Raw genomic sequence first — 21,721 nt, forward strand, 5'->3', positions numbered from 1 at the left:
CCAGTACCCCCATCCAACCCCGATAGCCCCATAACTTTCCCCAGTACCCCCATCCAATCCCACTAGCCCCATAACCTTCCCCAGTACCCCCATCCCACCCCCATACCACCCATCATAACCTACTCCAGTACCCCCATCCAACCCCGCTAGCCCCATAATCTTCCCCAGTACCCCTATCCAACCCCACTAGCCCCATAATCTTCCCCAGTACCCCCATCCAACCCCCATACCACCCATCAAAACCTTCTCCAGTACCCCCATCCAACCCCGCTAGCCCCCATAACCTTCCCCAGTACCCCCATCCAACCCCCATACCACCCATCATAACCTTCCCCAGTACCCCCAACCAAACCCCCGGTAGCCCCCATAACCTTCCCAGTACCCCCATCCAACCCCGCTAGCCCCATAACCTTCCCCAGTACCCCCATCCAACCCCGCTAGCCCCATAACCTTCCCGAGTACCCCCATCCACCCCCCGCTAGCCCCCATAAGCTTCCCCGGTACCCCATCCAACCCCCGCTAGCCCCATAACCTTCCCCAGTACCCCCATCCAACCCCACTAGCCCCATAACCTTCCCCAGTGCCCCATCCAACCCCCGCTAGCCCCCATAACCTTCCCCAGTACCCCCATCCATCCCCCATTGCCCCATAACCTTCCCCAGTACCCCCATCCAACCCCCGCTAGCCCCCATAACCTTCCCCAGTACCCCCATCCAACCCCCGCTAGCTCCCATAACCTTCCCCAATACCCCATTCCACCCCACATTCCCCCCATCATAACCTTCTCCAGTACCCCCATCCAACCCCGCTAGCCCCATAACCTTCCCCAGTACCCCCATCCAACCCCCGCTAGCCCCCATAAGCTTCTCCAGTACCCCCATCCAACCCCCGCTAGTCCCCATAACCTTCCCCAGTACCCCCATCCAACCCCCGCTAGCCCCCATAACCTTCCCCAGTACTCCCATGCAACCCCCGCTAGCCCCCATAACCTTCCCCAGTACCCCCATCCAACCCCACTAGCCCCATAACCTTCCCCAGTACCCCCATCCAACCCCACTAGCCCCATAACCTTCCCCAGTACCCCCATCCAACCCCCGCTAGCCCCCATACCTTCCTGGTACCCCCATCCAACCCCCGCTAGCCCCCATAACCTTCCCCAGTTACCCCATCCAACCCCACTAGCCCCATAACCTTCCCCAGTACCCCCATCCAACCCCGCTAGCCCCCATAACCTTCCCCAGTACCCCCATCCAACCCCCGCTAGCCCCCATAACCTTCCCCAGTACCCCCATCCAACCCCCGCTAGCCCCATAACCTTCCCCAGTACCCCCATCCAACCCCCATAACCTTCTCCAGTACCCCCATCCAACCCCGCTAGCCCCATAAACCTTCCCCAGTACCCCCATCCAACCCCCGCTAGCCCCATAACCTTCCCCAGTACACCCATCCAACCCCCGCTAGCCCCCATAAGCTCCCCAGTACCCCCATCCAACCCCCGCTAGCCCCATAATCTTCCCCAGTACTCCCATCCAACCCCCGCTAGCCCCCATAAGCTTCCCCGGTACCCCAGCCAACCCCCGCTAGCCCCATAACCTTCCCCAGTACCCCCATCCAACCCCCATACCACCCATCATAACCTTCTCCAGTACCCCCATCCAACCCCGCTAGCCCCATAACCTTCCCCAGTACCCCGCTCCAACCCCCTCTAGTCCCCATAAGCTTCCCCAGTACCCCCATCCAACCCCCGCTAGCCCCCATAACCTTACCCAGTACCCCATCCAACCCCCGCTAGCCCCCATAAGCTTCCTCAGTACCCCCATCCAACCCCCGCTAGCCCCATAACCTTCCCCAGTACCCCCATCCAACCCCCGCTAGCCCCCATAAGCTTCCCCGGTACCCCATCCAACCCCCGCTAGCCCCATAACCTTCCCCAGTACCCCCATCCAACCCCACTAGCCCCATAACCTTCCCCAGTACCCCCATCCAACCCCCATCATAACCTTCTCCAGTACCCCCATCCAACCCCGCTAGCCCCATAACCTTCCCCAGTACCCCCATCCAACCCCGATAGCCCCATAACTTTCCCCAGTACCCCCATCCAATCCCACTAGCCCCATAACCATCCCCAGTACCCACATCCCACCCCCATACCACCCATCATAACCTTCTCCAGTACCCCCATCCAACCCCGCTAGCCCCATAATCTTCCCCAGTACCCCTATCCAACCCCGATAGCCCCATAACCTTCCCCAGTACCTCCATCCAACCCCCATCATAACCTTCTCCAGTACCCCCATCCAACCCCGCTAGCCCCATAACCTTCCCCAGTACCCCCATCCAACCCCGCTAGCCCCATAACTTTCCCCAGTACCCCCATCCAACCCCCGCTAGCCCCATAACATTCCCCAGTACCCCCATCCAACCCCCGCTAGCCCCCACAACCTTCCCCAGTACCCCCATCCAACCCCCGCTAGCCCCCACAACCTTCCCCAGTACCCCCATCCAACCCCACTAGCCCCATAACCTTCCCCAGTACCCCCATCCAACCCCACTTGCCCCATAACCTTCCCCAGTACCCCCATCCAACCCCACTAGCCCCATAACCTTCCCCAGTACCCCATCCAACCCCCCAAGCCCCCATAACCTTCCCAGTACCCCATCCAACCCCCGCTAGCCCCCATAACCTTCCCCAGTACCCCCACCAAACCCCCACTAGCCCCATAACCTTCCCCAGTACCCCCATCCACACCCGCTAGCCCCATAACCTTCCCCAATACCCCCATCCAACCCCCGCTAGCCCCCACAACCTTCCCCAGTACCCCCATCCAACCCCACTAGTCCCATAACCTTCCCCAGTACCCCCATCCAACCCCCGCTATCCCCCATAACCTTCTCCAGTACCCCCATCCAACCCCCGCTAGCCCCATAACCTTCCCCAGTACCCCCATCCAACCCCCGCTAGCCCCCATAAGCTTCCCCGGTACCCCATCCAACCCCCGCTAGCCCCATAACCTTCCCCAGTACCCCCATCCAACCCCCACTAGCCCCCATAACCTTCCCCAGTTCCCCCATCCAACCCCCGCTAGCCCCCATAACCTTCCCCAGTACCCCCATCCAACCCCAATAGCCCCATAACCTTCCCCAGTACCCCCATCCAACCCCGCTAGCCCCATAACCTTCCCAGTACCCCCATCCAACCCCCGCTAGCTCCCATAACCTTCCCCAATACCCCCATCCAACCCCCATACCACCATAAACCTTCTCCAGTACCCCCATCCAACCCCGCTAGCCCCATAACCTTCCCCAGTACCCCCATCCAACCCCCGCTAGCCCTCATAAGCTTCTCCAGTACCCCAATCCAACCCCCGCTAGCCCCCATAACCTTCCCCAGTACCCCCATCCAACCCCTGCTAGCCCCCATAACCTTCCCCAGTACTCCCATGCAACCCCCGCTAGCCCCCATAACCTTCCCCAGTACCCCCATCCAACCCCACTAGCCCCATAACCTTCCCCAGTACCCCCATCCAACCCCACTAGCCCCATAACCTTCCCCAGTACCCCCATCCAACCCCCGCTAGCCCCCATAACCTTCCCTGGTACCCCCATCCAACCCCCGCTAGCCCCCATAACCTTCCCCAGTACCCCCATCCAACCCCACTAGCCCCATAACCTTCCCCAGTACCCCCATCCAACCCCCGCTAGCCCCCATAACCTTCCCCAGTACCCCCATCCAACCCCCGCTAGCCCCCATAACCTTCCCCAGTACCCCCATCCAACCCCCGCTAGCCCCCATAACCTTCCCCAGTACCCCCATCCAACCCCCATAACCTTCTCCAGTACCCCCCTCCAACCCCGCTAGCCCCCATAACCTTCCCCAGTATCCCCATCCAACCCCCGCTAGCCCCCATAACCTTCCCCAGTACCCCCATCCAACCCCCATACCACCCATCATAACCTACTCCAGTACCCCCATCCAACCCCGCTAGCCCCATAATCTTCCCCAGTACCCCTATCCAACCCCGATAGCCCCATAACCTTCCCCAGTACCCCCATCCAACCCCCATCATAACCTTCTCCAGTACCCCCATCCAACCCCGCTAGCCCCATAACCTTCCCCAGTACCCCCAACCAACCCCGCTAGCCCCATAACTTTCCCCAGTACCCCCCATCCAACCCCCGCTAGCCCCACAAACTTCCCCAGTTACCCCCTCCAACCCCCGCTAGCCCCCACAACCTTCCCCAGTACCCCCATCCAACCCCCGCTAGCCCCCACAACCTTCCCCAGTACCCCCATCCAACCCCACTAGCCCCATAACCTTCCCCAGTACCCCCATCCAACCCCACTAGCCCCATAACCTTCCCCAGTACCCCCATCCAACCCCACTAGCCCCATAACCTTCCCCAGTACCCCATCCAACCCCCGCTAGCCCCCATAACCTTCCCCAGTACCCCCATCCAACCCCCGCTAGCCCCCATAACCTTCCCCAGTACCCTCACCCAACCCCCACTAGCCCCCATAACCTTCCCCAGTACCCCCATCCAACCCCGCTAGCCCCATAACCTTCCCCAATACCCCCATCCAACCCCCGCTAGCCCCCACAACCTTCCCCAGTACCCCCATCCAACCCCACTAGTCCCATAACCTTCCCCAGTACCCCCATCCAACCCCCGCTAGCCCCCATAACCTTCCCCAGTATCCCCATCCAACCCCCGCTAGCCCCCATAACCTTTCCCAGTACCCCCATCCAACCCCCGCTAGCCCCCACAACCTTCCCCAGTACCCCCATCCAACCCCCCAGCCCCATAACCTTCCCCAGTACCCCCATCCAACCCCCGCTAGCCCCATAACCTTCCTCAGTACCCCCATCCAACCCCCGCTAGCCCCCATAAGCTTCCCCAGTACCCCTATCCAACCCCCGCTAGTCCCCATAACCTTCCCCAGTACCCCCATCCAACCCCCGTACCCACCATCATAACCGTCCCCAGTACTTCCCATTCAACCCCGGTACTGCCGAGAGTTATGTTCCGAACCTCTAAGTCTGTGGTACCTCCTTTGGTGAGTTTCGAGGTGGGGGAACTGGATGTAGTGTTTGGGAAGAGGGGGAGGGTTAACGGCTGCCTAGGTCCCAGCTGCGGAACTAATGTTGCTAGGGACGTGTTTTCCACACGGACCACCTTTTAGTATGTGTCTGTTTTTTCGAGCGGAACACCACCTCGTGTTCGTCGCCGGAAAGGCGTGCGCGCCGAGACGGTAGTATGCGCGGTGCATTATGGGACGTATACGGGTAGTTCCTTATGAGTTTTGCGTAGGGACGCCTGATTTAAAGGGGCCGCGCCCTCGAGCCTACCCTCTCCCCTGCCCGCCAGGTGGGGGAAACGGGTCGTGGGAGGGCACCTGGGGAAAGGGCATACATGAGTACAGGTGCCTGAGGGAGATGTAATATTGGGGGTTTTGCCGTCCTGTGTGTGCCGCGCTGTAAATACAAATACAGCATGCTGAATATGTGCCAGGTCTGATTAGCTGGTTAATGAATAAATCTCCTTCCGATCCTGGTTTTTTACAGCTATGGATCCTGATGACATAGGAGAGCTGGCAATGGAGCTTCAAGGGAAGACTGTTGGTGGCTGGGGCCTTGTGCAGCTTGCAGCAGGCACAGGTTTTGTTGCCTATGTTGTGTGGGCTAGAGTTCTCATGCCTGGCTTCCGCAGAGTGCCTTTAAAGTTACAGGTAGATCATTCGCCAGGGCTTTTTAATGGGGATTTGTTCTGGTTTAAGAGAAGAGTATATATAAGTATATATGGGGGGGGGGGGGAAATGAATATTACCAAGCTTTTTATATAACAGGATTTTATTCCCCCAATGTGGTTTATAAAGGCACCCTGGAAGGTGCATGGAATGTTTCTTTACTATGGCGTTTCTGTTCTGTCATGTACCCACTGGTTATAAGGTCACTCATGAACTCTGGCCTTCTGGCACAGGGATATCTGAGGCATTTGCTATGGGAAATAAAACCACATGAGAATTATTTTGTCACATTTTTTGTTCTTAGCAACCTTGCCAATGTCTCTTGTTTTAAGCTATTTAATTCCAAATGCTCCCACACCACTTTACAAACTCAGCACCTGAAACATAGCTGACATGATTAATATTTGTAAAACTGTTTTGTTTGCAAGTGAAAAGATCTCTGTTTCATTTTTAGTACTCCAGCTGTGTTTTGGTGAGACCTAGTTAGTATCCAACCTTCTGCTTGGGTAAGTGGGTGCAGTTTCATTTAAGTCATTTCCACCAGTTGTGGATCTGGCTCTATTTCCAGTTGTGCTTAGCATAGTGGCTGAAGTTGGCTCTTCTAGGTCTCTGTCCCATTTGCTTTCTTCAGCTGGGAGTCTCCTAACTGTTTAGTGCTGTTTCCTCCTATTCAGATAGACCTAGTGTGTAGGTGACTAAAGTGGCTACCCTTGACTTCACTTTATGGCCCTGATCTTGCAGTCAAATCCATACAGGCAAACCCTTGTGCCCATATGGAAATCTAGTGAAGTGAGTTGAGCTCTGGGCTATAATACGCGTTTGCCTGTACAAATCCATTTGCAGAATTGGGCCTTATTTGTAATGGATGTGCAGCCTGCACAAGTGTGAAACTACGTGTCCCAAAACACCATGATTTGTAGGATGCTTTACTGTATCCTGCAATACTCTGACACAACTGGAACACCAAAAAGGTAACTTGTGTTTGACTGGGTCTTATATTTCTCATTTCTCTAAACTAGGTGCCATATGTACCATCAAGTGCCAAGCAAGTTGAGAATGTGATGTCACTGCTGAAAGGACGCTCTGGAAAGATGGTGGATTTAGGGTCAGGAGATGGCAGAATTGTAAGAGAAAAAAGTCCTTGTGTCTGATATTAGCAGCTGCTGGTTTGCATTTTGAAGAGTTAATAGTGTTAAAGATAGATCTCCCACTCCAAGAGCATCCACCTCCTGCTTCCTGGTATGTCAGTGTATAGCTAGAGAAACTTAGTTGGAGTTGTGGTGGGCTTACACCAGTGTAACTCCTTAGACTGAAAGCTTTTTCAAGGCAATTGCTCTTAGCCATTCCCTGCAAAGACTCCTGGGACTGGAGTAGCTGTGAGTTGCTCCATAAGGAGCATTGCCTATGTCCCTTTCCTAGACTTGGACTCCTTAACAAATTTGGGATGGAGCAGTTGAGAACCCCCACAGAGCTGTTACTCCAGCACATCTTCTTAGAATGACTCCTGCTGGGGAAGGAAGGGAGTGGAGCAACTATAGTATCCTCACAACCACTGGAAGGGAATCACCTTAGCTTATCAGAAAAAAGTTCTGATAAGACTGGTACTTACAACCATTCTCAAACCCTGTCTTGTCCCTTCCTCCTTTCCTCATTCTTAGTCTGAGCCTGCAAGGTGCTGACTGCCTCTTGGGAGGTCCTGAGTATGCTGAACTGAGAGGAGTTGAAAACTCAGCCCTTCCCAAAAATCACACCCTCAGTTTCTCTCTATTCCACTGCCTCCCTGATTTCTCTCGAAGGACGTACCATGTTACATGTTGAGCATTGCCAGCTACCTTCTACACTGGCATCTAGTCATTAATCATCTCCTTACCTTCCTACCCTATTCCCTACAAGAGCTGCTTAGAGAATGCAGTGCAGGTAAAGACAGTACTCTTATCCCATTCCCCACAGTGACTGCTGCTGGGAATGGAGTAGCTGGAAGCTGTCTGATCTACAGCCACTGATCCAGAGATTATTTCAGGAACAAACATGGAGGTTTATTTTGGTTTCAATTCCTCTCTCCAGGTATTAGAAGCATATAAACAAGGCTTCAGACCAGCTGTTGGCTACGAACTCAACCCCTGGCTGTTGAGACTCTCCAACTATCGCGCCTGGAGGGCTGGGTGTTACGGGAAGGTTTTCTACCAACGGCAAGATCTATGGAAGGTAACTTCTTGTGATGGAGTCAGGACTCTGGATTTCTCAGCCTGACTGACTATATTATCTCTAAGATCAAAGGACCTACCTCTGCTAAACACAGACATCAGGGCTTTAGCCACACTGAGCAAAAGGTCAGCATTCTCCTCCAAACCTACTTATTAGAGGCACTGTTTCCCCACCCCCCCACCCCTTTCCGCCACTGGAACTGTTCCTTATGGATCAGATATAATTTGATCATCCAACCCTTTGTGTGCTAGAAACTTTCCTCAGTTCCTACATCAGCAGCACTGTGGCAAAAGGGAGAAGAAAGCCATATTGGCCCCCTCTGTCCAATAATATTGAATTACTGTTAACTCACCTCTGTAGGTTCCTCAGGTGTGTTTAGCTGGGATCATCCATGTTTTCCTTCTCCTGGCCTTTAACACACACAGCTGAAAATGATGTTGAAAACACTGAGGTCTGGAGCCTTGGGAAGCTCTACAAGAGGGACAATGAAAGAGCCCCCTACCTTGCACAAATATCCTTTCTCAGTGCAGCATGAGGGCAAGCTTGAAGATGTTCCTCTCATATTGACTGTATACTTGGGACTCTAAACTTGCTAATAGATCTTTAGGAGGCTTGATGCATAAGCTGAACTTCTCCACACATCTAAAACTAGGCTGGAGAAAACACTGCCAGGGATGGACTAGATCAGTGATTCTCAACCCACAGGCTGCTTGTGGCCCAATCAGCACACAGCTGCGGCCCACGTGACATCCTCAGGGCCATAGAGGTAGTATATATATTGTGTGGATGCAGCTCACATAACATACGGAGAGCCACATATGCCTCCCACAATGGAAAATAGGTTGAGAACCACTGGACTCTATGAACTAAGTCAATCCCATCTCTACTTTTTGAGATCCTAAGATTTTATTTAATCTGTTATCAGAGACACACCTGCATCCAGTCTAGTAACTGGGTTTTTGCAGCACAACTCCCCCTCCCAAAAATCTCACTTGCTCAGTATTATTGACCTCTTTGGGGTTTAGAATAACTTCCTGTATGTCAACAAGTGAAGTTTGACCCTTATACACAGATTTAAGACTCCACTGAGATCCTCTTTCCCCAGCACCCATTGCACTGTCCCTTCAGCCTGTTATTTCTCTCCATGACTGACTTTATCCTCTTAAAGGTAAACCTGTCTGACTGCAACAACGTCTCTGTGTTCCTAGCTCCCAGTGTGGTAAGTCCAAGCACTCTCTAGAGACTGGTACAGGAGGTTAAGGGCTGTTTGCCAATTTCCTACTTTGTTGGGCAAATCAATGAGAAGGGAGGATACGCGAGGAAAGGGATCATCCTGAATGTAGGCAAAAAACCCTTAAGAAAATGGCAGTAGAACTATATATGTTTCACATAACTAACCAAATGCTAGTGCATCTGCCTTAACAAGGCTGCTGTGGACACCTCCTAATAGCCCCACCATAGTCAGTGGGAGTTTTCCTTGAGCGGGGATAGTCCAAATGTTGGATCTGCTGAGAAACTGCCCATGTGTGCTGAGTGTACACTCTTACTATATCCCCAGCCAGCACTGTGAGATGCTGAGCACCAGCACGCCCAGTGACTGCGGAGGTAGATGAATGCAGTCAGCACTGTGTAGCTGTAGTGACGGATACAGCAGAGTTTGCATTTTGTGATTCAAAATTCCTAAACATGTTGGGGTGCTGAACACCGGTGCCTTCTGCTTGTTTCAATGGGTGTAGCAAGTGCTCAGTGCATCTGCAGATCTGGCCTCAGTTCAGAGATAAAAAGAGGGTTAGCATAAGCCCTGCTTATTGTGATAGACTGACAATACTTAGAAGTTGTGCAACAGGGGCCTACTGAACTCCATCCCAGGTAGTGCTGAAATAAGTTTCTATGAAGCTATTATTTATTGCCCTGTAGATATTAGCACCAAAGAATACAGTACAGACCCATTTACGCGCGAATCTGCTTAACGCACGGTAGCGCCATGCCTCCCAGTGCTACCTATTTAACACATGAGACTCGTTAACACGCGGTACAGAAACTTGCTGTGTAGTGCTACAGATTTGCTCACTGCTTCACCGACATAGAAATCGACAGGAAGTGCGGAGCAGAAACGTGTTGTATGTCTTTGCCACCAAGGGGGGGAGGCGGGGAGGGGCTGCAACATTAAAGCGCTGCCATGGCAGGACTTTAAGGATGGTCCTTTGCTGCGGCAGCGCTTTAAGGATCCTCAAAGCACTGCCGCGGCAAAGGACCGTCCTTAAACACTTTAACGTTGCTGCCCCTTCCCTCCTCCCCGGCCAATGGGGGAGGCAAAAAGGGCAGGGATGCACTTTAAGGACAGTCCTTTTCTGTGGCAGCGCTGTGCTGCCGATGGGGAGAGGGGAAGCGCTGCAGCACTTTAAGGTCCCTGCCCCTTTTGCCCCCCCTCGGCTGCCGATGTGCAGCTGGAGGCAAAGGGAGCAGCTGCCCTGGGGCTGGCAATTTAAAAGGTCCCGGGGCTCCAGACGCCGCCCTTTAAATCACCACGGGAACCCTAGGTGGCACGGACCAGGCGGCCTGGAAGCCCTGCTCCTTCCACCTGCAACCCTGCCCCTTCCGGGGGCCAGAGCCGCCCCGAACCAGTAAGTGTCCTGATTTTCTTTCACCTCTGTGTAGTAATAAACATTATTATTAGATTACACATTTGAATTTATATTCCTGCAAAGCGCCGTTAACAGATAGGCCTGCAGTATTTGGGACACGTGTGTGTGTGTGTGTGTGTAGATATTTCAGCATGGCCCTCTTAACCCGTGGTCTGTTAACACGTGGTCGTGATGGCTTGACTCCTGACATCCGTGCGTAAATGGGTCTGTACTATAGATCTTGCTGGCATTGGGGTCCTTGGCTTGGTTTGGGTGTTTACTTATCTCCATGGAGCCAGCCCTCTTACGGTTTACTGTTGAGATCAAATTAATTTTTGAACATAAAGCCAAGCTCAATTAATGTGTCCTGGATTGTAAGTTCTCCAGGGCAGGGGCTTCATCTATAAATGTGTTTGTACTGTGCTCACCATAATGGGGTATGGATCCTGACTGGGGCCACTGGATGCTACTTCAATATCAATAATCAAAATGACAACTCTGCTAACCAATGGCAAACCTGCAAAAAGTCTCTAGAACACACAACTTTTTCCCCTCCTTGTGATACCAGTGACTGTGAGTAACAGCTTCCCCTTCCTCCTCCCCATTAGCTACCTCTCCTAGAAACAAAGCTGCTTGCAGAACTGCCGGACGAGGCCTGGGTGGTGGCTGGACGCTTCCCCTTTCCCACCTGGATGCCAACTACCAGTGTTGGAGAGGGTATAAACAGAAGCTGGGCCTATGACATCAAGACTGTACGGCAAACAGGGCAGAACAAACCTGAGGGATGCCTAGAATGAGTCAAGAGCTCAGCTACAGCTGGGGTTTATAGCTTGGACAATAGCGTTGGAGCCTCTGCCGATGTGTGCGCTTTTTTAGCCCCTCAGATCTGCTCTGGAGGGCAAATGCTGCCATAGTGTGACAGCTCAGCTGAATAGCCCAGCAAGCATGGGGGAGGAGGGGGTTGCGATGAGCAGGGAGGGGTGATGATTTGTCAGATTTTACCCCACATGCTCTGGCTTCCCTAGAACCAGAATCCTGGATAGCCTTTGAACTGGGGAATTAGGCTGGAAATCCCCAAAGAACTGTCACAAGACTGAAGAGCTGAATCTTTGATTCTTGTTTAAAATAACTCATTTCTCTTAATTTATTTGCAACTAATTTTCTAACAATAAAAGGGCTGCAGGACTCAGTTCATCCTTCTGGCAGGGCTGGGGTGGTGCCCGCCCCTCACTGTAGACAGAGCCATTCTAGACTGTGTTCAGAATTCCCTGGGAGGAAGGCTCAGTAATGCAGCTTCTCCAGGTCTCTCTTTTTCTCCTTGAAATCAATTCCCTGTAGGTCTTCCTCACAATCACCACCCAGCAGGTCCTTCTCCATGGAACAATTCACCATGAGTGCAGAGCTGAAAAGTCTCCTCAGTGCCCTGTGCATAAGAGCAGCTGAGCTCAAATCCTAACCTGAACCCTACCTCTACTCCTCTCCAGCTCAGACAGGGGCAAGGTGGTGGGAGTTAGCACCGGTGAAGCACAGCACTTTGCAGCTGTTACAATGCTAAAGGCAACTGTCTAGCAGAAGGTGAAGGGAACCTGTTAATTCAGGTGCATAGTAAGCTGAGTCCACCAGCTCCGCAGTAGACTAAAGTTTTGGTGATGGTTTGACTCACTGTGGTGCTGCACCACCCTGAGGTACCAGCAATGGTGCTCTGCAGCTACTGAGCATTTCTGCAATGAAAGGGAAATCTTTATGGCCTGCTGGAGGGAGGGAAGCCTCACAAAACAAGATAAAGGGGGAACAAAGCACTGAATTTTGATCTGATTTTAGTAAATTTATTTACCTCTGTAGGGTCAAATGTATACTGCTGATTTCCTTCTCAGCAAGTCCTAGTCCTCTAGTAAGAGGGCCCCAGTATGAAGAGCACTTGCTGGAGTGATTATCTCTTGGTGTGACAGAGCACTGAATATTACAGCCAGGCAGCCACTCAGTTTTACATCCTTGTCTTTCCTATGATGAACTAATGACTGCTGCTTGTCAGGGCCATGGCAAAAGCTACAGTTCATGACTGGTGGTCCTTTTGGATCTCTGCATTAAGTGAGGATCAGAAGCCCCAGCACTGAATGCTCTGGGTGCCTCGCTCCCTACAAGTTTCCTTAACCTCAGGATCTCCTGCTTGTACCTGAAAGAAACATAGGTTACAAAGAAAAGCAATGTCAACCTTGCATCAGTTGTGGTCATAAGAACCCTGCTGAGGACTGAGATTGTAAAGCCAAGGTGAGACTGAAGCCAAGTTCCCAAACACTATCCAGCCAGGGGGAAAACTACAGCTAAGGGTAATGCTAGATTTGTCCCGACCCTGAACTGATACCTAGGAACTCCGCCAAGGGATTCCATCAGCAACAAGCCTGGGAGTTACATCAGGCATGATTTTGGTCCTCTGTTTTTAAGAGCAATTAGTTGCAGTTGTACAAACTCAGTGTAATAGCACCTCCTGGTGGTGGTAGCACTAGCAGCTTTTCTCCCTTGCTGTGGCTGTGATGAATCAGTGGTTGACAGCTGACATGTTAAAGGAGTTGCAAAGTGGAAAGGCTTTGAATTCTAGACAGTCATCCCCACTCACCCCCTCCTTAGCCTCCTACACAGTTTTCATCATCCCTAGGATAGGTTGTAGCCCAGAGGAAGGAAATATTATGTCCTTGGAAAGGACAGATGCAAACTCCCTTGATCATGCTGAGCTACTGATACAGCCAGCTGCTCTCATGGCTGGATTCACTTTCAAAAACATTAGCTGGGCTGCACTGTCGGAAGGCAGCAGTTATAACAGTATTCACCAGCCCTGGAAGTAAGTCTTGTGCCTGGGGCAAGGGACAGATGAAGGGATCCCCATCTCACCTTGCAAGATGCTTATCTACATATTCCTGCAGCTCCAGCACCTGCTCTTCTGCCACAATTGCCTGAGTCATCAGCTGGCTTCTCTCCTTCTCCAGATCCTCCTGGGGGCAGAAATAACAAGGAGAGAACAAGAAGTGATAAGGGAGTGCTTTGGGGGAAGCACTGGACTGGTGCTGACTCTCTCCCCTCTGAAGTCATCAAATCAGAGGCTACTGAATTTCTCATGCACTCTGACAGGTTTCAGAGTAGCAGCCGAGTTAGTCTGTATCTGCAAAAAGAACAGGAGTACTTGTGGCACCTTAGAGACTAACACATTTATTTGAGCATAAGCTTTCGTGGGTAGCCCACGAAAGCTTATGCTCAAATAAATGTGTTAGTCTCTAAGGTGCCACAAGTACTCCTGTTCTCATGCACTCATCCTCCAGCCCTGAGATTTCTGGGAATCAAGCTAAATAAGCTGCCCAATTAACTGAAAATCAGAACAACATTCAGACACATGAGCTTCCCAAAGAGCCAAACCACAGGTGCTCAGTGCCCTGACAACAATGACATCCTGCCATTGCAGCCAGCTTGAAGACACTGTCAGGAGCATTGTAGATGGGCTGGGAGGGGAGGTGCTGTTTAATACCAAAGCCTCTGGTTACACAGCTAGCAGGAAAGTGCTAAATCCAGTCCTAAGACACCCCCAGTTATCCCCAGACAACTGCCTCCCAACCTACTCTCTCCACTAGGGTAGTGTGGGGATTGGTAGTGTGGCTTCCAGATGTACAGCAATGGAATGTATACAACCTCCATCCCCTTCCCTGGCAAGAGTTTTTAAAGAGATCTTCCCTTTATAATACTAATCTCTGGCTCTTATCTAGTGCTTTTCATCAGTAGATCTCAAAGTATTTTACAAAAGAGCATCATTATCCCCATTTTACAGCTGGGAAAACTGAGGCACAGAGTGATGCTATGACTTCTCTGGGGTCACCCAGCAGGCCAGTGGCCAACCCGGCATATCTCCTGAGGTTTTAGTCCAGTGCTCTATCTACTAAGCTACACTACTTCCCTCCTTTAGTCCTTGTCTAAATGAAATGTAGAAAAAAAAATAACCCAACCATGTGACCACAGAGTGTTATGTGATTTCTCCTAACTTGTATGGACAGAAGAAATGATAGGAAAGCATGTTTTTCTTCGGTGTCTATATCTAATCCAGACTAGGAAATTGAAGCCCTGCTGCAAATGCTTTCAGCAGTTGTCCCCCCAACCCAGCACTGAAAGTGACTAAAGTCCTAGAGTACTGCAGGCAACAGTGTTTCAGAAACTGTGCTTGGGGTGTCTACGACAGCCTTTCCTCCTGAACATTTCCCTTCTTTGTATTCACCAGTGGTAGCACTAAAGGGAGTGCTAGTGTTTTTAACTGCCATGCCAACCAACCCTGCTCAGGGCAAATCTAGACAACATGGTAAAACTGCCACTGGCCACAACCAGCTTGTCCGCTGCCAGTAGTGTTATCACTCAGGCCTGGTCTACACTAGGACTTTAATTCGAATTTAGCAGCGTTAATTCGAACTAACCGCTCAACCGTCCACACCAGGAAGCCATTTAATTCGAACTAGAGGGCTCTTTAGTTCGAATTTGGTACTCCACCCCGACAGGTGGAGTAACGCTAAATTCGACATGGCTAGCTCGAATTAGGCTAGGTGTGGATGCAAATCGAACTTAGTAGCTCTGGGAGCTATCCCACAGTGCACCACTCTGTTGACGCTCTGGACAGCAGTCCGAGCTTGGATTCTCTGACCAGCCACACAGGAAATGACCCGGGAAAATTTGAATTCATTTTCCTGTCTGGGCACTTTGAATCTGACGTCCTGGCTGGACATCGGGGCGAGCTCCGCAGCACCTGCAACGATGCAGAGCTCTCCAGCAGAGGAGTCCGGCCAATCCAAGAATAGAAAGAGGTCCCCAGCATGGACAGACCGGGAAGTCCTGGATCTGATCGGTGTGTGGGGCGAGGAGTCTGTGCTGTCGGAGCTGCGCTCCAGCAAGCGGAATGCAAAGACCTTCGAGAAGGTCTCCAAAGCAATGATAGAGAAAGGATACAGCCGGGATGCAATGCAGTGCCGCGTGAAAATCAAGGACCTGAGACAAGGCTACCAAAAAGTCAGAGCGGCAAACGGACGCTCCGGAGCCCAGCCCCAGACATGCCGCTTCTACGAGGCACTGCATGCCATTCTAGGTGGGTCTGCCACCACTGCCCCACCAGTGACTGTGGACTCAGTGGATGGCATAGTGAACCTGGACAGTTCCTCCTCGATGTTCGCCGATGGGGAAGATGAGGAAGGGTCTGTGGAGGACGGCGCAGGTGACAGCGAACACAAAACCGCTTTCCCTGACAGCCAGGATCTCTTCATCACCCTCACAGAGATCCCCTACCAACCCTCCCCGGCCGTTAACCCGGACTCTGAATCAGGGGAAGGATCAGGCGGTAAGTGCTCTAAACATGTAAACATTTATTTTTTATAAAACAGGTATAAAAAAATAGAAATACTATATATAAAATTTTCAATGAAAAACTATATGAAAAGTAGGTCCACACATATAGGGATTGAACAATAATCCTCCAGGGACAATTCAAGAAAGGTCTCATTTAGGTCCTCGAAAAGCCTCCGCAGGAGGTTCCTGGGGAGAGGTGCCTTGTTGGGTGCTCCGTGGAAGCACACTCTTCCGCGCCAGGACATCCTTATGTAGATGGGAATCATCGCCTCGACAAGCATGGCCACATATGGTCCTGGTCTCTGCAGGGCTTCCCTTAGCATCCGCTCTTTGTGACTCCGAGGGACCCGCATCAGGGTGATCTCGTTCATGAAATGCTGCATCTAATTAGGGCAATTAGTGTATTGTTACTGTTGTGAATGGTTGACTTTTACTTTGCATAACAATGACCCTCGCTTAACAGCCACGTGTTGTAGGCCACATAGGAAAAGCATACATTGATCTTTCCCGTGCACTGGCAGGAGTGGCTGGAAAAGGGTCAGAGTATATGATTTCCAGATTGCCTTTAGCGGGAGGGCACAGCTATCCATTAACTGATAAGCAGAATGTACTGTAAGGCTTACCAGGACTGTCTGCTAGATGGATTCAGCTGTCTCTCCCCACTTGTCCGCTCTCCTGTGCGATGCCGCAGCCAATGAGAGCGTATTCCGAAATCTCGAACTTGGCCTGAGATCTCGTGAGACTTGTTGCCCTGTATGGTCTTGTTCAGAGAAACTGACTAGACTGTGTTCACTGTTCGCAAACATGTATCTGTTCAAGGAAATCAGTTACTTTTCCCATCACACAGCTTCGGCTCTTTCCCGGACTGCCCCGGCATCCCCCTCGCAGAGGCTGGCGCAAATTAGGTGGCGAAAGAAAAAGACTAGGGACAAGATGTTCGCGGAACTGATGGCCTGCTCCAGAGCCGAGGCGGCAGAGCAGAGACAGTGGAGGGAGACCCTATGTCAACAGCATCGCACACACATCGAACGGGAGGACAGGTGGTGGCAGGAAGACCAGCAGGCGACTCAAACGCTGCTTGGGCTAATGAGGGAGCAAACGGACACGCTCCGGCGCCTTGTTGATGTTCTGCAGGACCGCAGGCAGGAGGACAGAGCCCCCCTGCAGTGTATCTGCAACCGCCCTCCCCCGCCAAGAAGTCCTGCCCCCCCCCACCCAAAAGTACAAGACGGAGGGGCGGTAGGGGCCGTGAGAACTGTCACTGCACCACTGCATAGCGCTAATGTACCACACACCTCTCACGCTATAAATTTGTAGAAGTGCTTCCCTTACAGGCTCACCCAGTCCCAAATCCAAGTTTCATCCCCCCACTGTGTATTAGATTATTAAAAGCTGTTTGCTGTTATTCACTATTTCGGTCACGTTTTTCGTGTCAGAGGATTTTTTTGTGTATGGGGGGGGGGATTTATAATTGCACGGTATAGCCTACATTACCAGGGTACAGACTTGGGGGATGATCAACTGCAGGGCACACACACACTGCAGTCAGTAGGCACCAGGGTCACTCTGTGTGGTGTATGCTGCCCCGGGTCATTCTGTGATGTGTATGCTTGTCCAGGGTCCTAGCGCCTGCCACCCCCTTAATGTTAAGGCACGCTGCCCTTACCATGCACTTCCACCGTAGCAACGAGCCTCTCCGCTGCCCTGAGCCCCAACAAGAGCCCTCATCCACGGACAGATACTCACCCTTCCCCCACACCCCTCACCCCTTCCTACGCCCAAATCCGCAGCCCACGCCGTCATCCAAACCCCTATCCAAAGAAGGCACCACTCGCCCCTTCCTGCAAACCCACCCCTTCCTGCAATCCCTCCCCTCCATGCACAACCACTTGCAACCGTCCCCCACCCCAGAGACCTATGTAGGAGCAGGAGGATGTCATTCCTCTATGGAACAAGCGGTCTGTACATCAGTGCACACCGTGCCCAGCACAGTATGCGTCCATGTTTCAACACCTGAACAGAAATGCAAAGTAAAACAAACATTTATTAATAATGAGTGTAACAATTAATTTGCTTTAAAACGTGCTTTGGAAGTGGGGGAAACTTGGAGAACGGGGTATGTAACCGCAGATCTCACTCAACACATAGAGACACAGGCCCAGGGTCAGTTTCTCTTGAAAGCAAGTGGAGAGTCATAGGTTACCCTGCTCTCCGAGGAAACTTGCTTTCAAAGCCTCCCGGATACACAGCGCTTCCCGCTGGGATATTCTCTCGGCATGGGTGTCTGGCTGAGCGTAAACTGCAGCCAGGCGATTTGCCTCAACCTCCGGACAAAAAGGTCTCGCCCTTGCTCTCACAGAGATTGTGTAGCACACAGCAAGCAGCAATAACTACGGGGATATTCTTTTCGCTGATGTCCAAGCGAGTCAGTAAGCTCCGCCATCTCCCCTTGAGACGTCCGAAAGCACACTCCACCACCATTCTGCACTTGCTCAGCCGGTAGTTGAAGAGTTCCTTCTCTCTGTCCAAGGCGCCTGTATAGGGCTTCATGAGCCAGGGCATTAGCGGGTAGGCTGGGTCCCCGAGGATCACTGTAGGCATCTGCACATCCCCAACCGTTAGTTTGTGTTCCGGGAAGAAAGTACCTGCCTGGAGGCGTTTAAACAGACCAGAGTTCCTGAACACACGCGCGTCATGAACCTTGCCCGCCCACCCAACGAAGATGTTGGTAAACCGTCCCCTATGGTCTACCAGTGCTTGCAGCACCATTGAAAAGTAGCCCTTTCGGTTAATGTACTCGCTGGCCTGGTGGGCTGGTGCCAGGATAGGGATGTGAGTCCCATCTATAGCCCCACCGCAGTTTGGGAATCCCATCGCGGCGAAGCCATCTATGATGTCCTGGACATTTCCGAGAGTCACTACCTTTGAGAGCAGTTGCTCAACGATTGCGTGGGCTACTTCAATCACAGCAACCCCCACGGTAGATTTGCCCACGCCAAAGTGGTTCGCTACTGACCGGTAGCTGTCTGGCGTTGCAAGTTTCCAGAGGGCTATGGCCACTCGCTTCTGCACACTCAGGGCTGCTCGCTTCCGGGTGTCCTGGCGCTTCAGGGGAGGGGACAGCAAGTCACAGAGTTCAAGGAAAGTGCCCTTACGCATCCTGAAGTTTCGCAGCCACTGTGATTCATCCCAGACCTGCAGCACTATGCGGTCCCACCAGTCCGTGCTTGTTTCCCGGGCCCAGAATCGCCGTTCCACACCATGAACTTGACCCATTGCCACCATGATCTCCACGGCGCGGCGTACCCTGCTTTGTGAGAGGTCTGCGCCACTCTCCTCACCGCGCTGCCGGAGCCTCCTCGCCCGATTTCTCAGCAGCTGACTGTGGAAGAGGTGGACGATAAGGTGCGAGGAGTTGACAACGGCCATAAGTGCAGCGATGATCGCAGCGGGCTCCATGCTCGCAGTGCTGTGGCGTACGCGCTGTAACTGACAAGAGAAGGGCGCAAACAGATTTCCCGCCGGAGCTTTCAGGGAGGGAGGGCGTGATTGACGGTTCAATGACAATAGTTACCCAAAAGCACCCTCGACACATTTTTCCCCCAGGAGGCATTGGGAGCTCTACCCAGCATTCCAATGGGCAGCGGAGACTGCGGGAACTGTGGGATAGCTTCCCACAGTGCACCACTCCCAAAGTCGACGCCAGCCCCGTTACTGTGGACTCAGAAATTCGAATTAGTGTATTTACTGTGGATACACAAATTCGACTTCATAAGGTCGAATCCACAAATTCGACTTAAGTAGATTCGAAATAGTCTTGTAGTGTAGACAAGGCCTCAGTGGAGCTGCACTGCTGCTGGTGCACAGATAGGAAATGTTATGGAAGAGAGAGCTCCAGCAGGTAGCAGCATGTTAGACAAGAAAAGCATCTGTCCTTGGAATGAACAAGTAATGGTAACGGTGGCTGTTATAAACATACAGTTAAGGGTAGCATAAAATTCCTCCTTTACCTGTAAAGGGTTAAGAAGCTTAAATAACTTGGTTGGCACCTGACCAAAAGGACCAATGAGGGAAAAGATACTTTTAAATTGTGTGGGAAGGTTTTTGTTTTGTGTTTCTTTGTGTTTTGGGGGGCGGGGGGGTTAGTGAGGAATTAGGGCAGGGAAAATACATTTTTAAAGCCATACCTGAACTAAGGATTTAAGATTACAAATTGTAAGTAATAGGAAGGAAACGTGTAAATTATGTTTTGTTTTAGCTTATGAATTGTTTTTATGCTAAGAGGAAGGTTTATTTTTGTTTTTTTGTAACTTTAAAGTTTTGCCTAGAGGGGAATTTTGTGTGTTTTGAATTATTACCCTGTAAAATTACTTTTTATTTTGATTTTACAGAGGTGCTTTTTTAACTTTTTTTTATAATGAAGTTTTGTTTTTTTTAAGAATTTGATTGGTTTTTAGTGTTCTAAAAACCCAAGGGTTTGCTTTGTGCTTACCTTGTTAACCTATTTGCTTGGTATATTATTTTTAAGCCTTTCCAGGAAAAGGGGTGAAGGGATATTTTGGGGAAACAGGAACTTCAAGTGGTTCTTTTCCTAAATTTTTGTTTAACTTACTTGGTGGTGGCAGCAGTACCCATTCAAGGACAAGGAAGGATTTGTGGCTTGGAAAAGTTTTTAACCTAAGCTGGTGAAATATAAGCTTAGGAGGTCTTTTATGCAGGTCCCCACATTTATATCCCAGAGTTTAGAGTGGGGAGGGAATGGACAACTAGTGGTTGCTCTTTGCCTACAGGGCTGTACCACATGCCAGTTTAGGGTTTTCACCATTTGAACTTGTGTATGGCCGTGAGGTGAAGGGGCCATTACAGTTGGTGAAGCAGCAATGGGAGGGGTATACGCCTTCTCCAGGAACTAACATTCTGGACTTCATAAACAACCTACAAAACACCCTCCGACCCTCTTTAGCCCTTGCTAGAGAAAACCTAAAACATGCTCAGGAAGAGAAAAAAGCCTGGTATAATAAACATGCCAGAGAACGTTCCTTCAAAGTAGGTGTAAGGGTTCCCCTGTCGGGCGAGGGGTCGCTCTTCGCCCTCTGGGCGCCTGGGGACCAGGCCGCCTCACTACATACGAGTAGTACAGTCTATGAATCTACAAAGCCCAAGCCCTGGCTCAGGGCGGGGCACAAACACAGGCACAGGGCTCAGACCCTAAGGCAGGGCTGAGCAGCAGTTCAAGTCTAAAGGCCTCCTCGGGCCAGGGAGAGGGGGACGTCTGCCACCCCTGGAAGGGTGGCAGGGGGGGATGCAGGCCCTCCCACTCCACTGCGTCCCAGCCCGGGGCCCTAACAGCAGCAGAAACTCACTGCTGTCAGTGGGGATCCAGGCCGCAACACACTGACATCGTTTCTGGCAGTGCTGCAGCCAGACTGGGGTCGGCTGCCCCCGGGCTACTTCCACCTTCCCCCTCCTCAAGTACCTGAGTCATCATGGTTTCGGCAGAGGGTTCAACCACCATCGGCTCCTCAGGGTAAGTGTGCTCAGGTGGGCTCAGCGGATCCTCGGGGTTGGCGGCCACCGTCAGGCTCGGCTCCTCCTCTGGGTAGCGGGAGCGGGGCAGGCTCGGCCAGTCCTCCTCCTGGTAGCGGGAGCGGGGCAGGCTCGGCCAGTCCTCCTCTGGGTAGCGAGCGAGGGGGAGGCTGGGTCGGCTGCTGCCTTCTGCGGCCTCCCCAGCAGAAGCTTGGTTGTGGACGTCCAGCCTTGCTGATGGCTGGGGCCTTACTGA

The 21,721-nt window shown here is 51.8% G+C and overlaps 2 protein-coding genes across 10 annotated transcripts in view; one reads left to right on the forward strand and one right to left on the reverse strand.

The window, feature by feature from the left end:
* Positions 1–5,271: 5,271 nt before the first annotated feature.
* On the forward strand, positions 5,272–11,760 carry ANTKMT (adenine nucleotide translocase lysine methyltransferase). 2 transcript variants are annotated; one of them, XM_044980336.1, is made up of 6 exons: positions 5,272–5,367; positions 5,565–5,728; positions 6,766–6,870; positions 7,811–7,951; positions 9,120–9,170; positions 11,184–11,760. In XM_044980336.1, exons 2-6 carry the CDS (start codon positions 5,567–5,569, stop codon positions 11,370–11,372), a joined length of 648 nt encoding a protein of 215 aa, XP_044836271.1. In that variant the 5' UTR covers positions 5,272–5,367; positions 5,565–5,566; the 3' UTR covers positions 11,373–11,760. The 2 variants fall into 2 exon arrangements, with proteins under 2 accessions (XP_044836271.1, XP_044836272.1); XM_044980337.1 differs by having other exon boundaries at positions 5,316–5,422.
* Positions 11,761–11,894: 134 nt separating this feature from the next.
* CCDC78 (coiled-coil domain containing 78) overlaps positions 11,895–21,721 on the reverse strand; it is a 98,373-nt gene continuing 88,546 nt past the window's right edge. For 7 of the 8 annotated variants that reach the window (XM_044980332.1, XM_044980328.1, XM_044980331.1 and 4 more), the window contains 2 exons: positions 13,462–13,562; positions 11,895–12,748 (listed from right to left, as the gene is read on the reverse strand). In XM_044980332.1, the coding sequence (XP_044836267.1) occupies positions 12,622–12,748; positions 13,462–13,562 (228 nt within the window). In that variant the 3' untranslated portion in view covers positions 11,895–12,621. The remainder of the gene's footprint in view (positions 12,749–13,461; positions 13,563–21,721) is intronic. The other variant, XR_006572496.1, reaches the window with a different exon arrangement.

This window comes from Mauremys mutica, chromosome 11 (assembly GCF_020497125.1).
Source record: "Mauremys mutica isolate MM-2020 ecotype Southern chromosome 11, ASM2049712v1, whole genome shotgun sequence".
Classification (NCBI taxonomy): Eukaryota; Metazoa; Chordata; order Testudines; family Geoemydidae; genus Mauremys; species Mauremys mutica.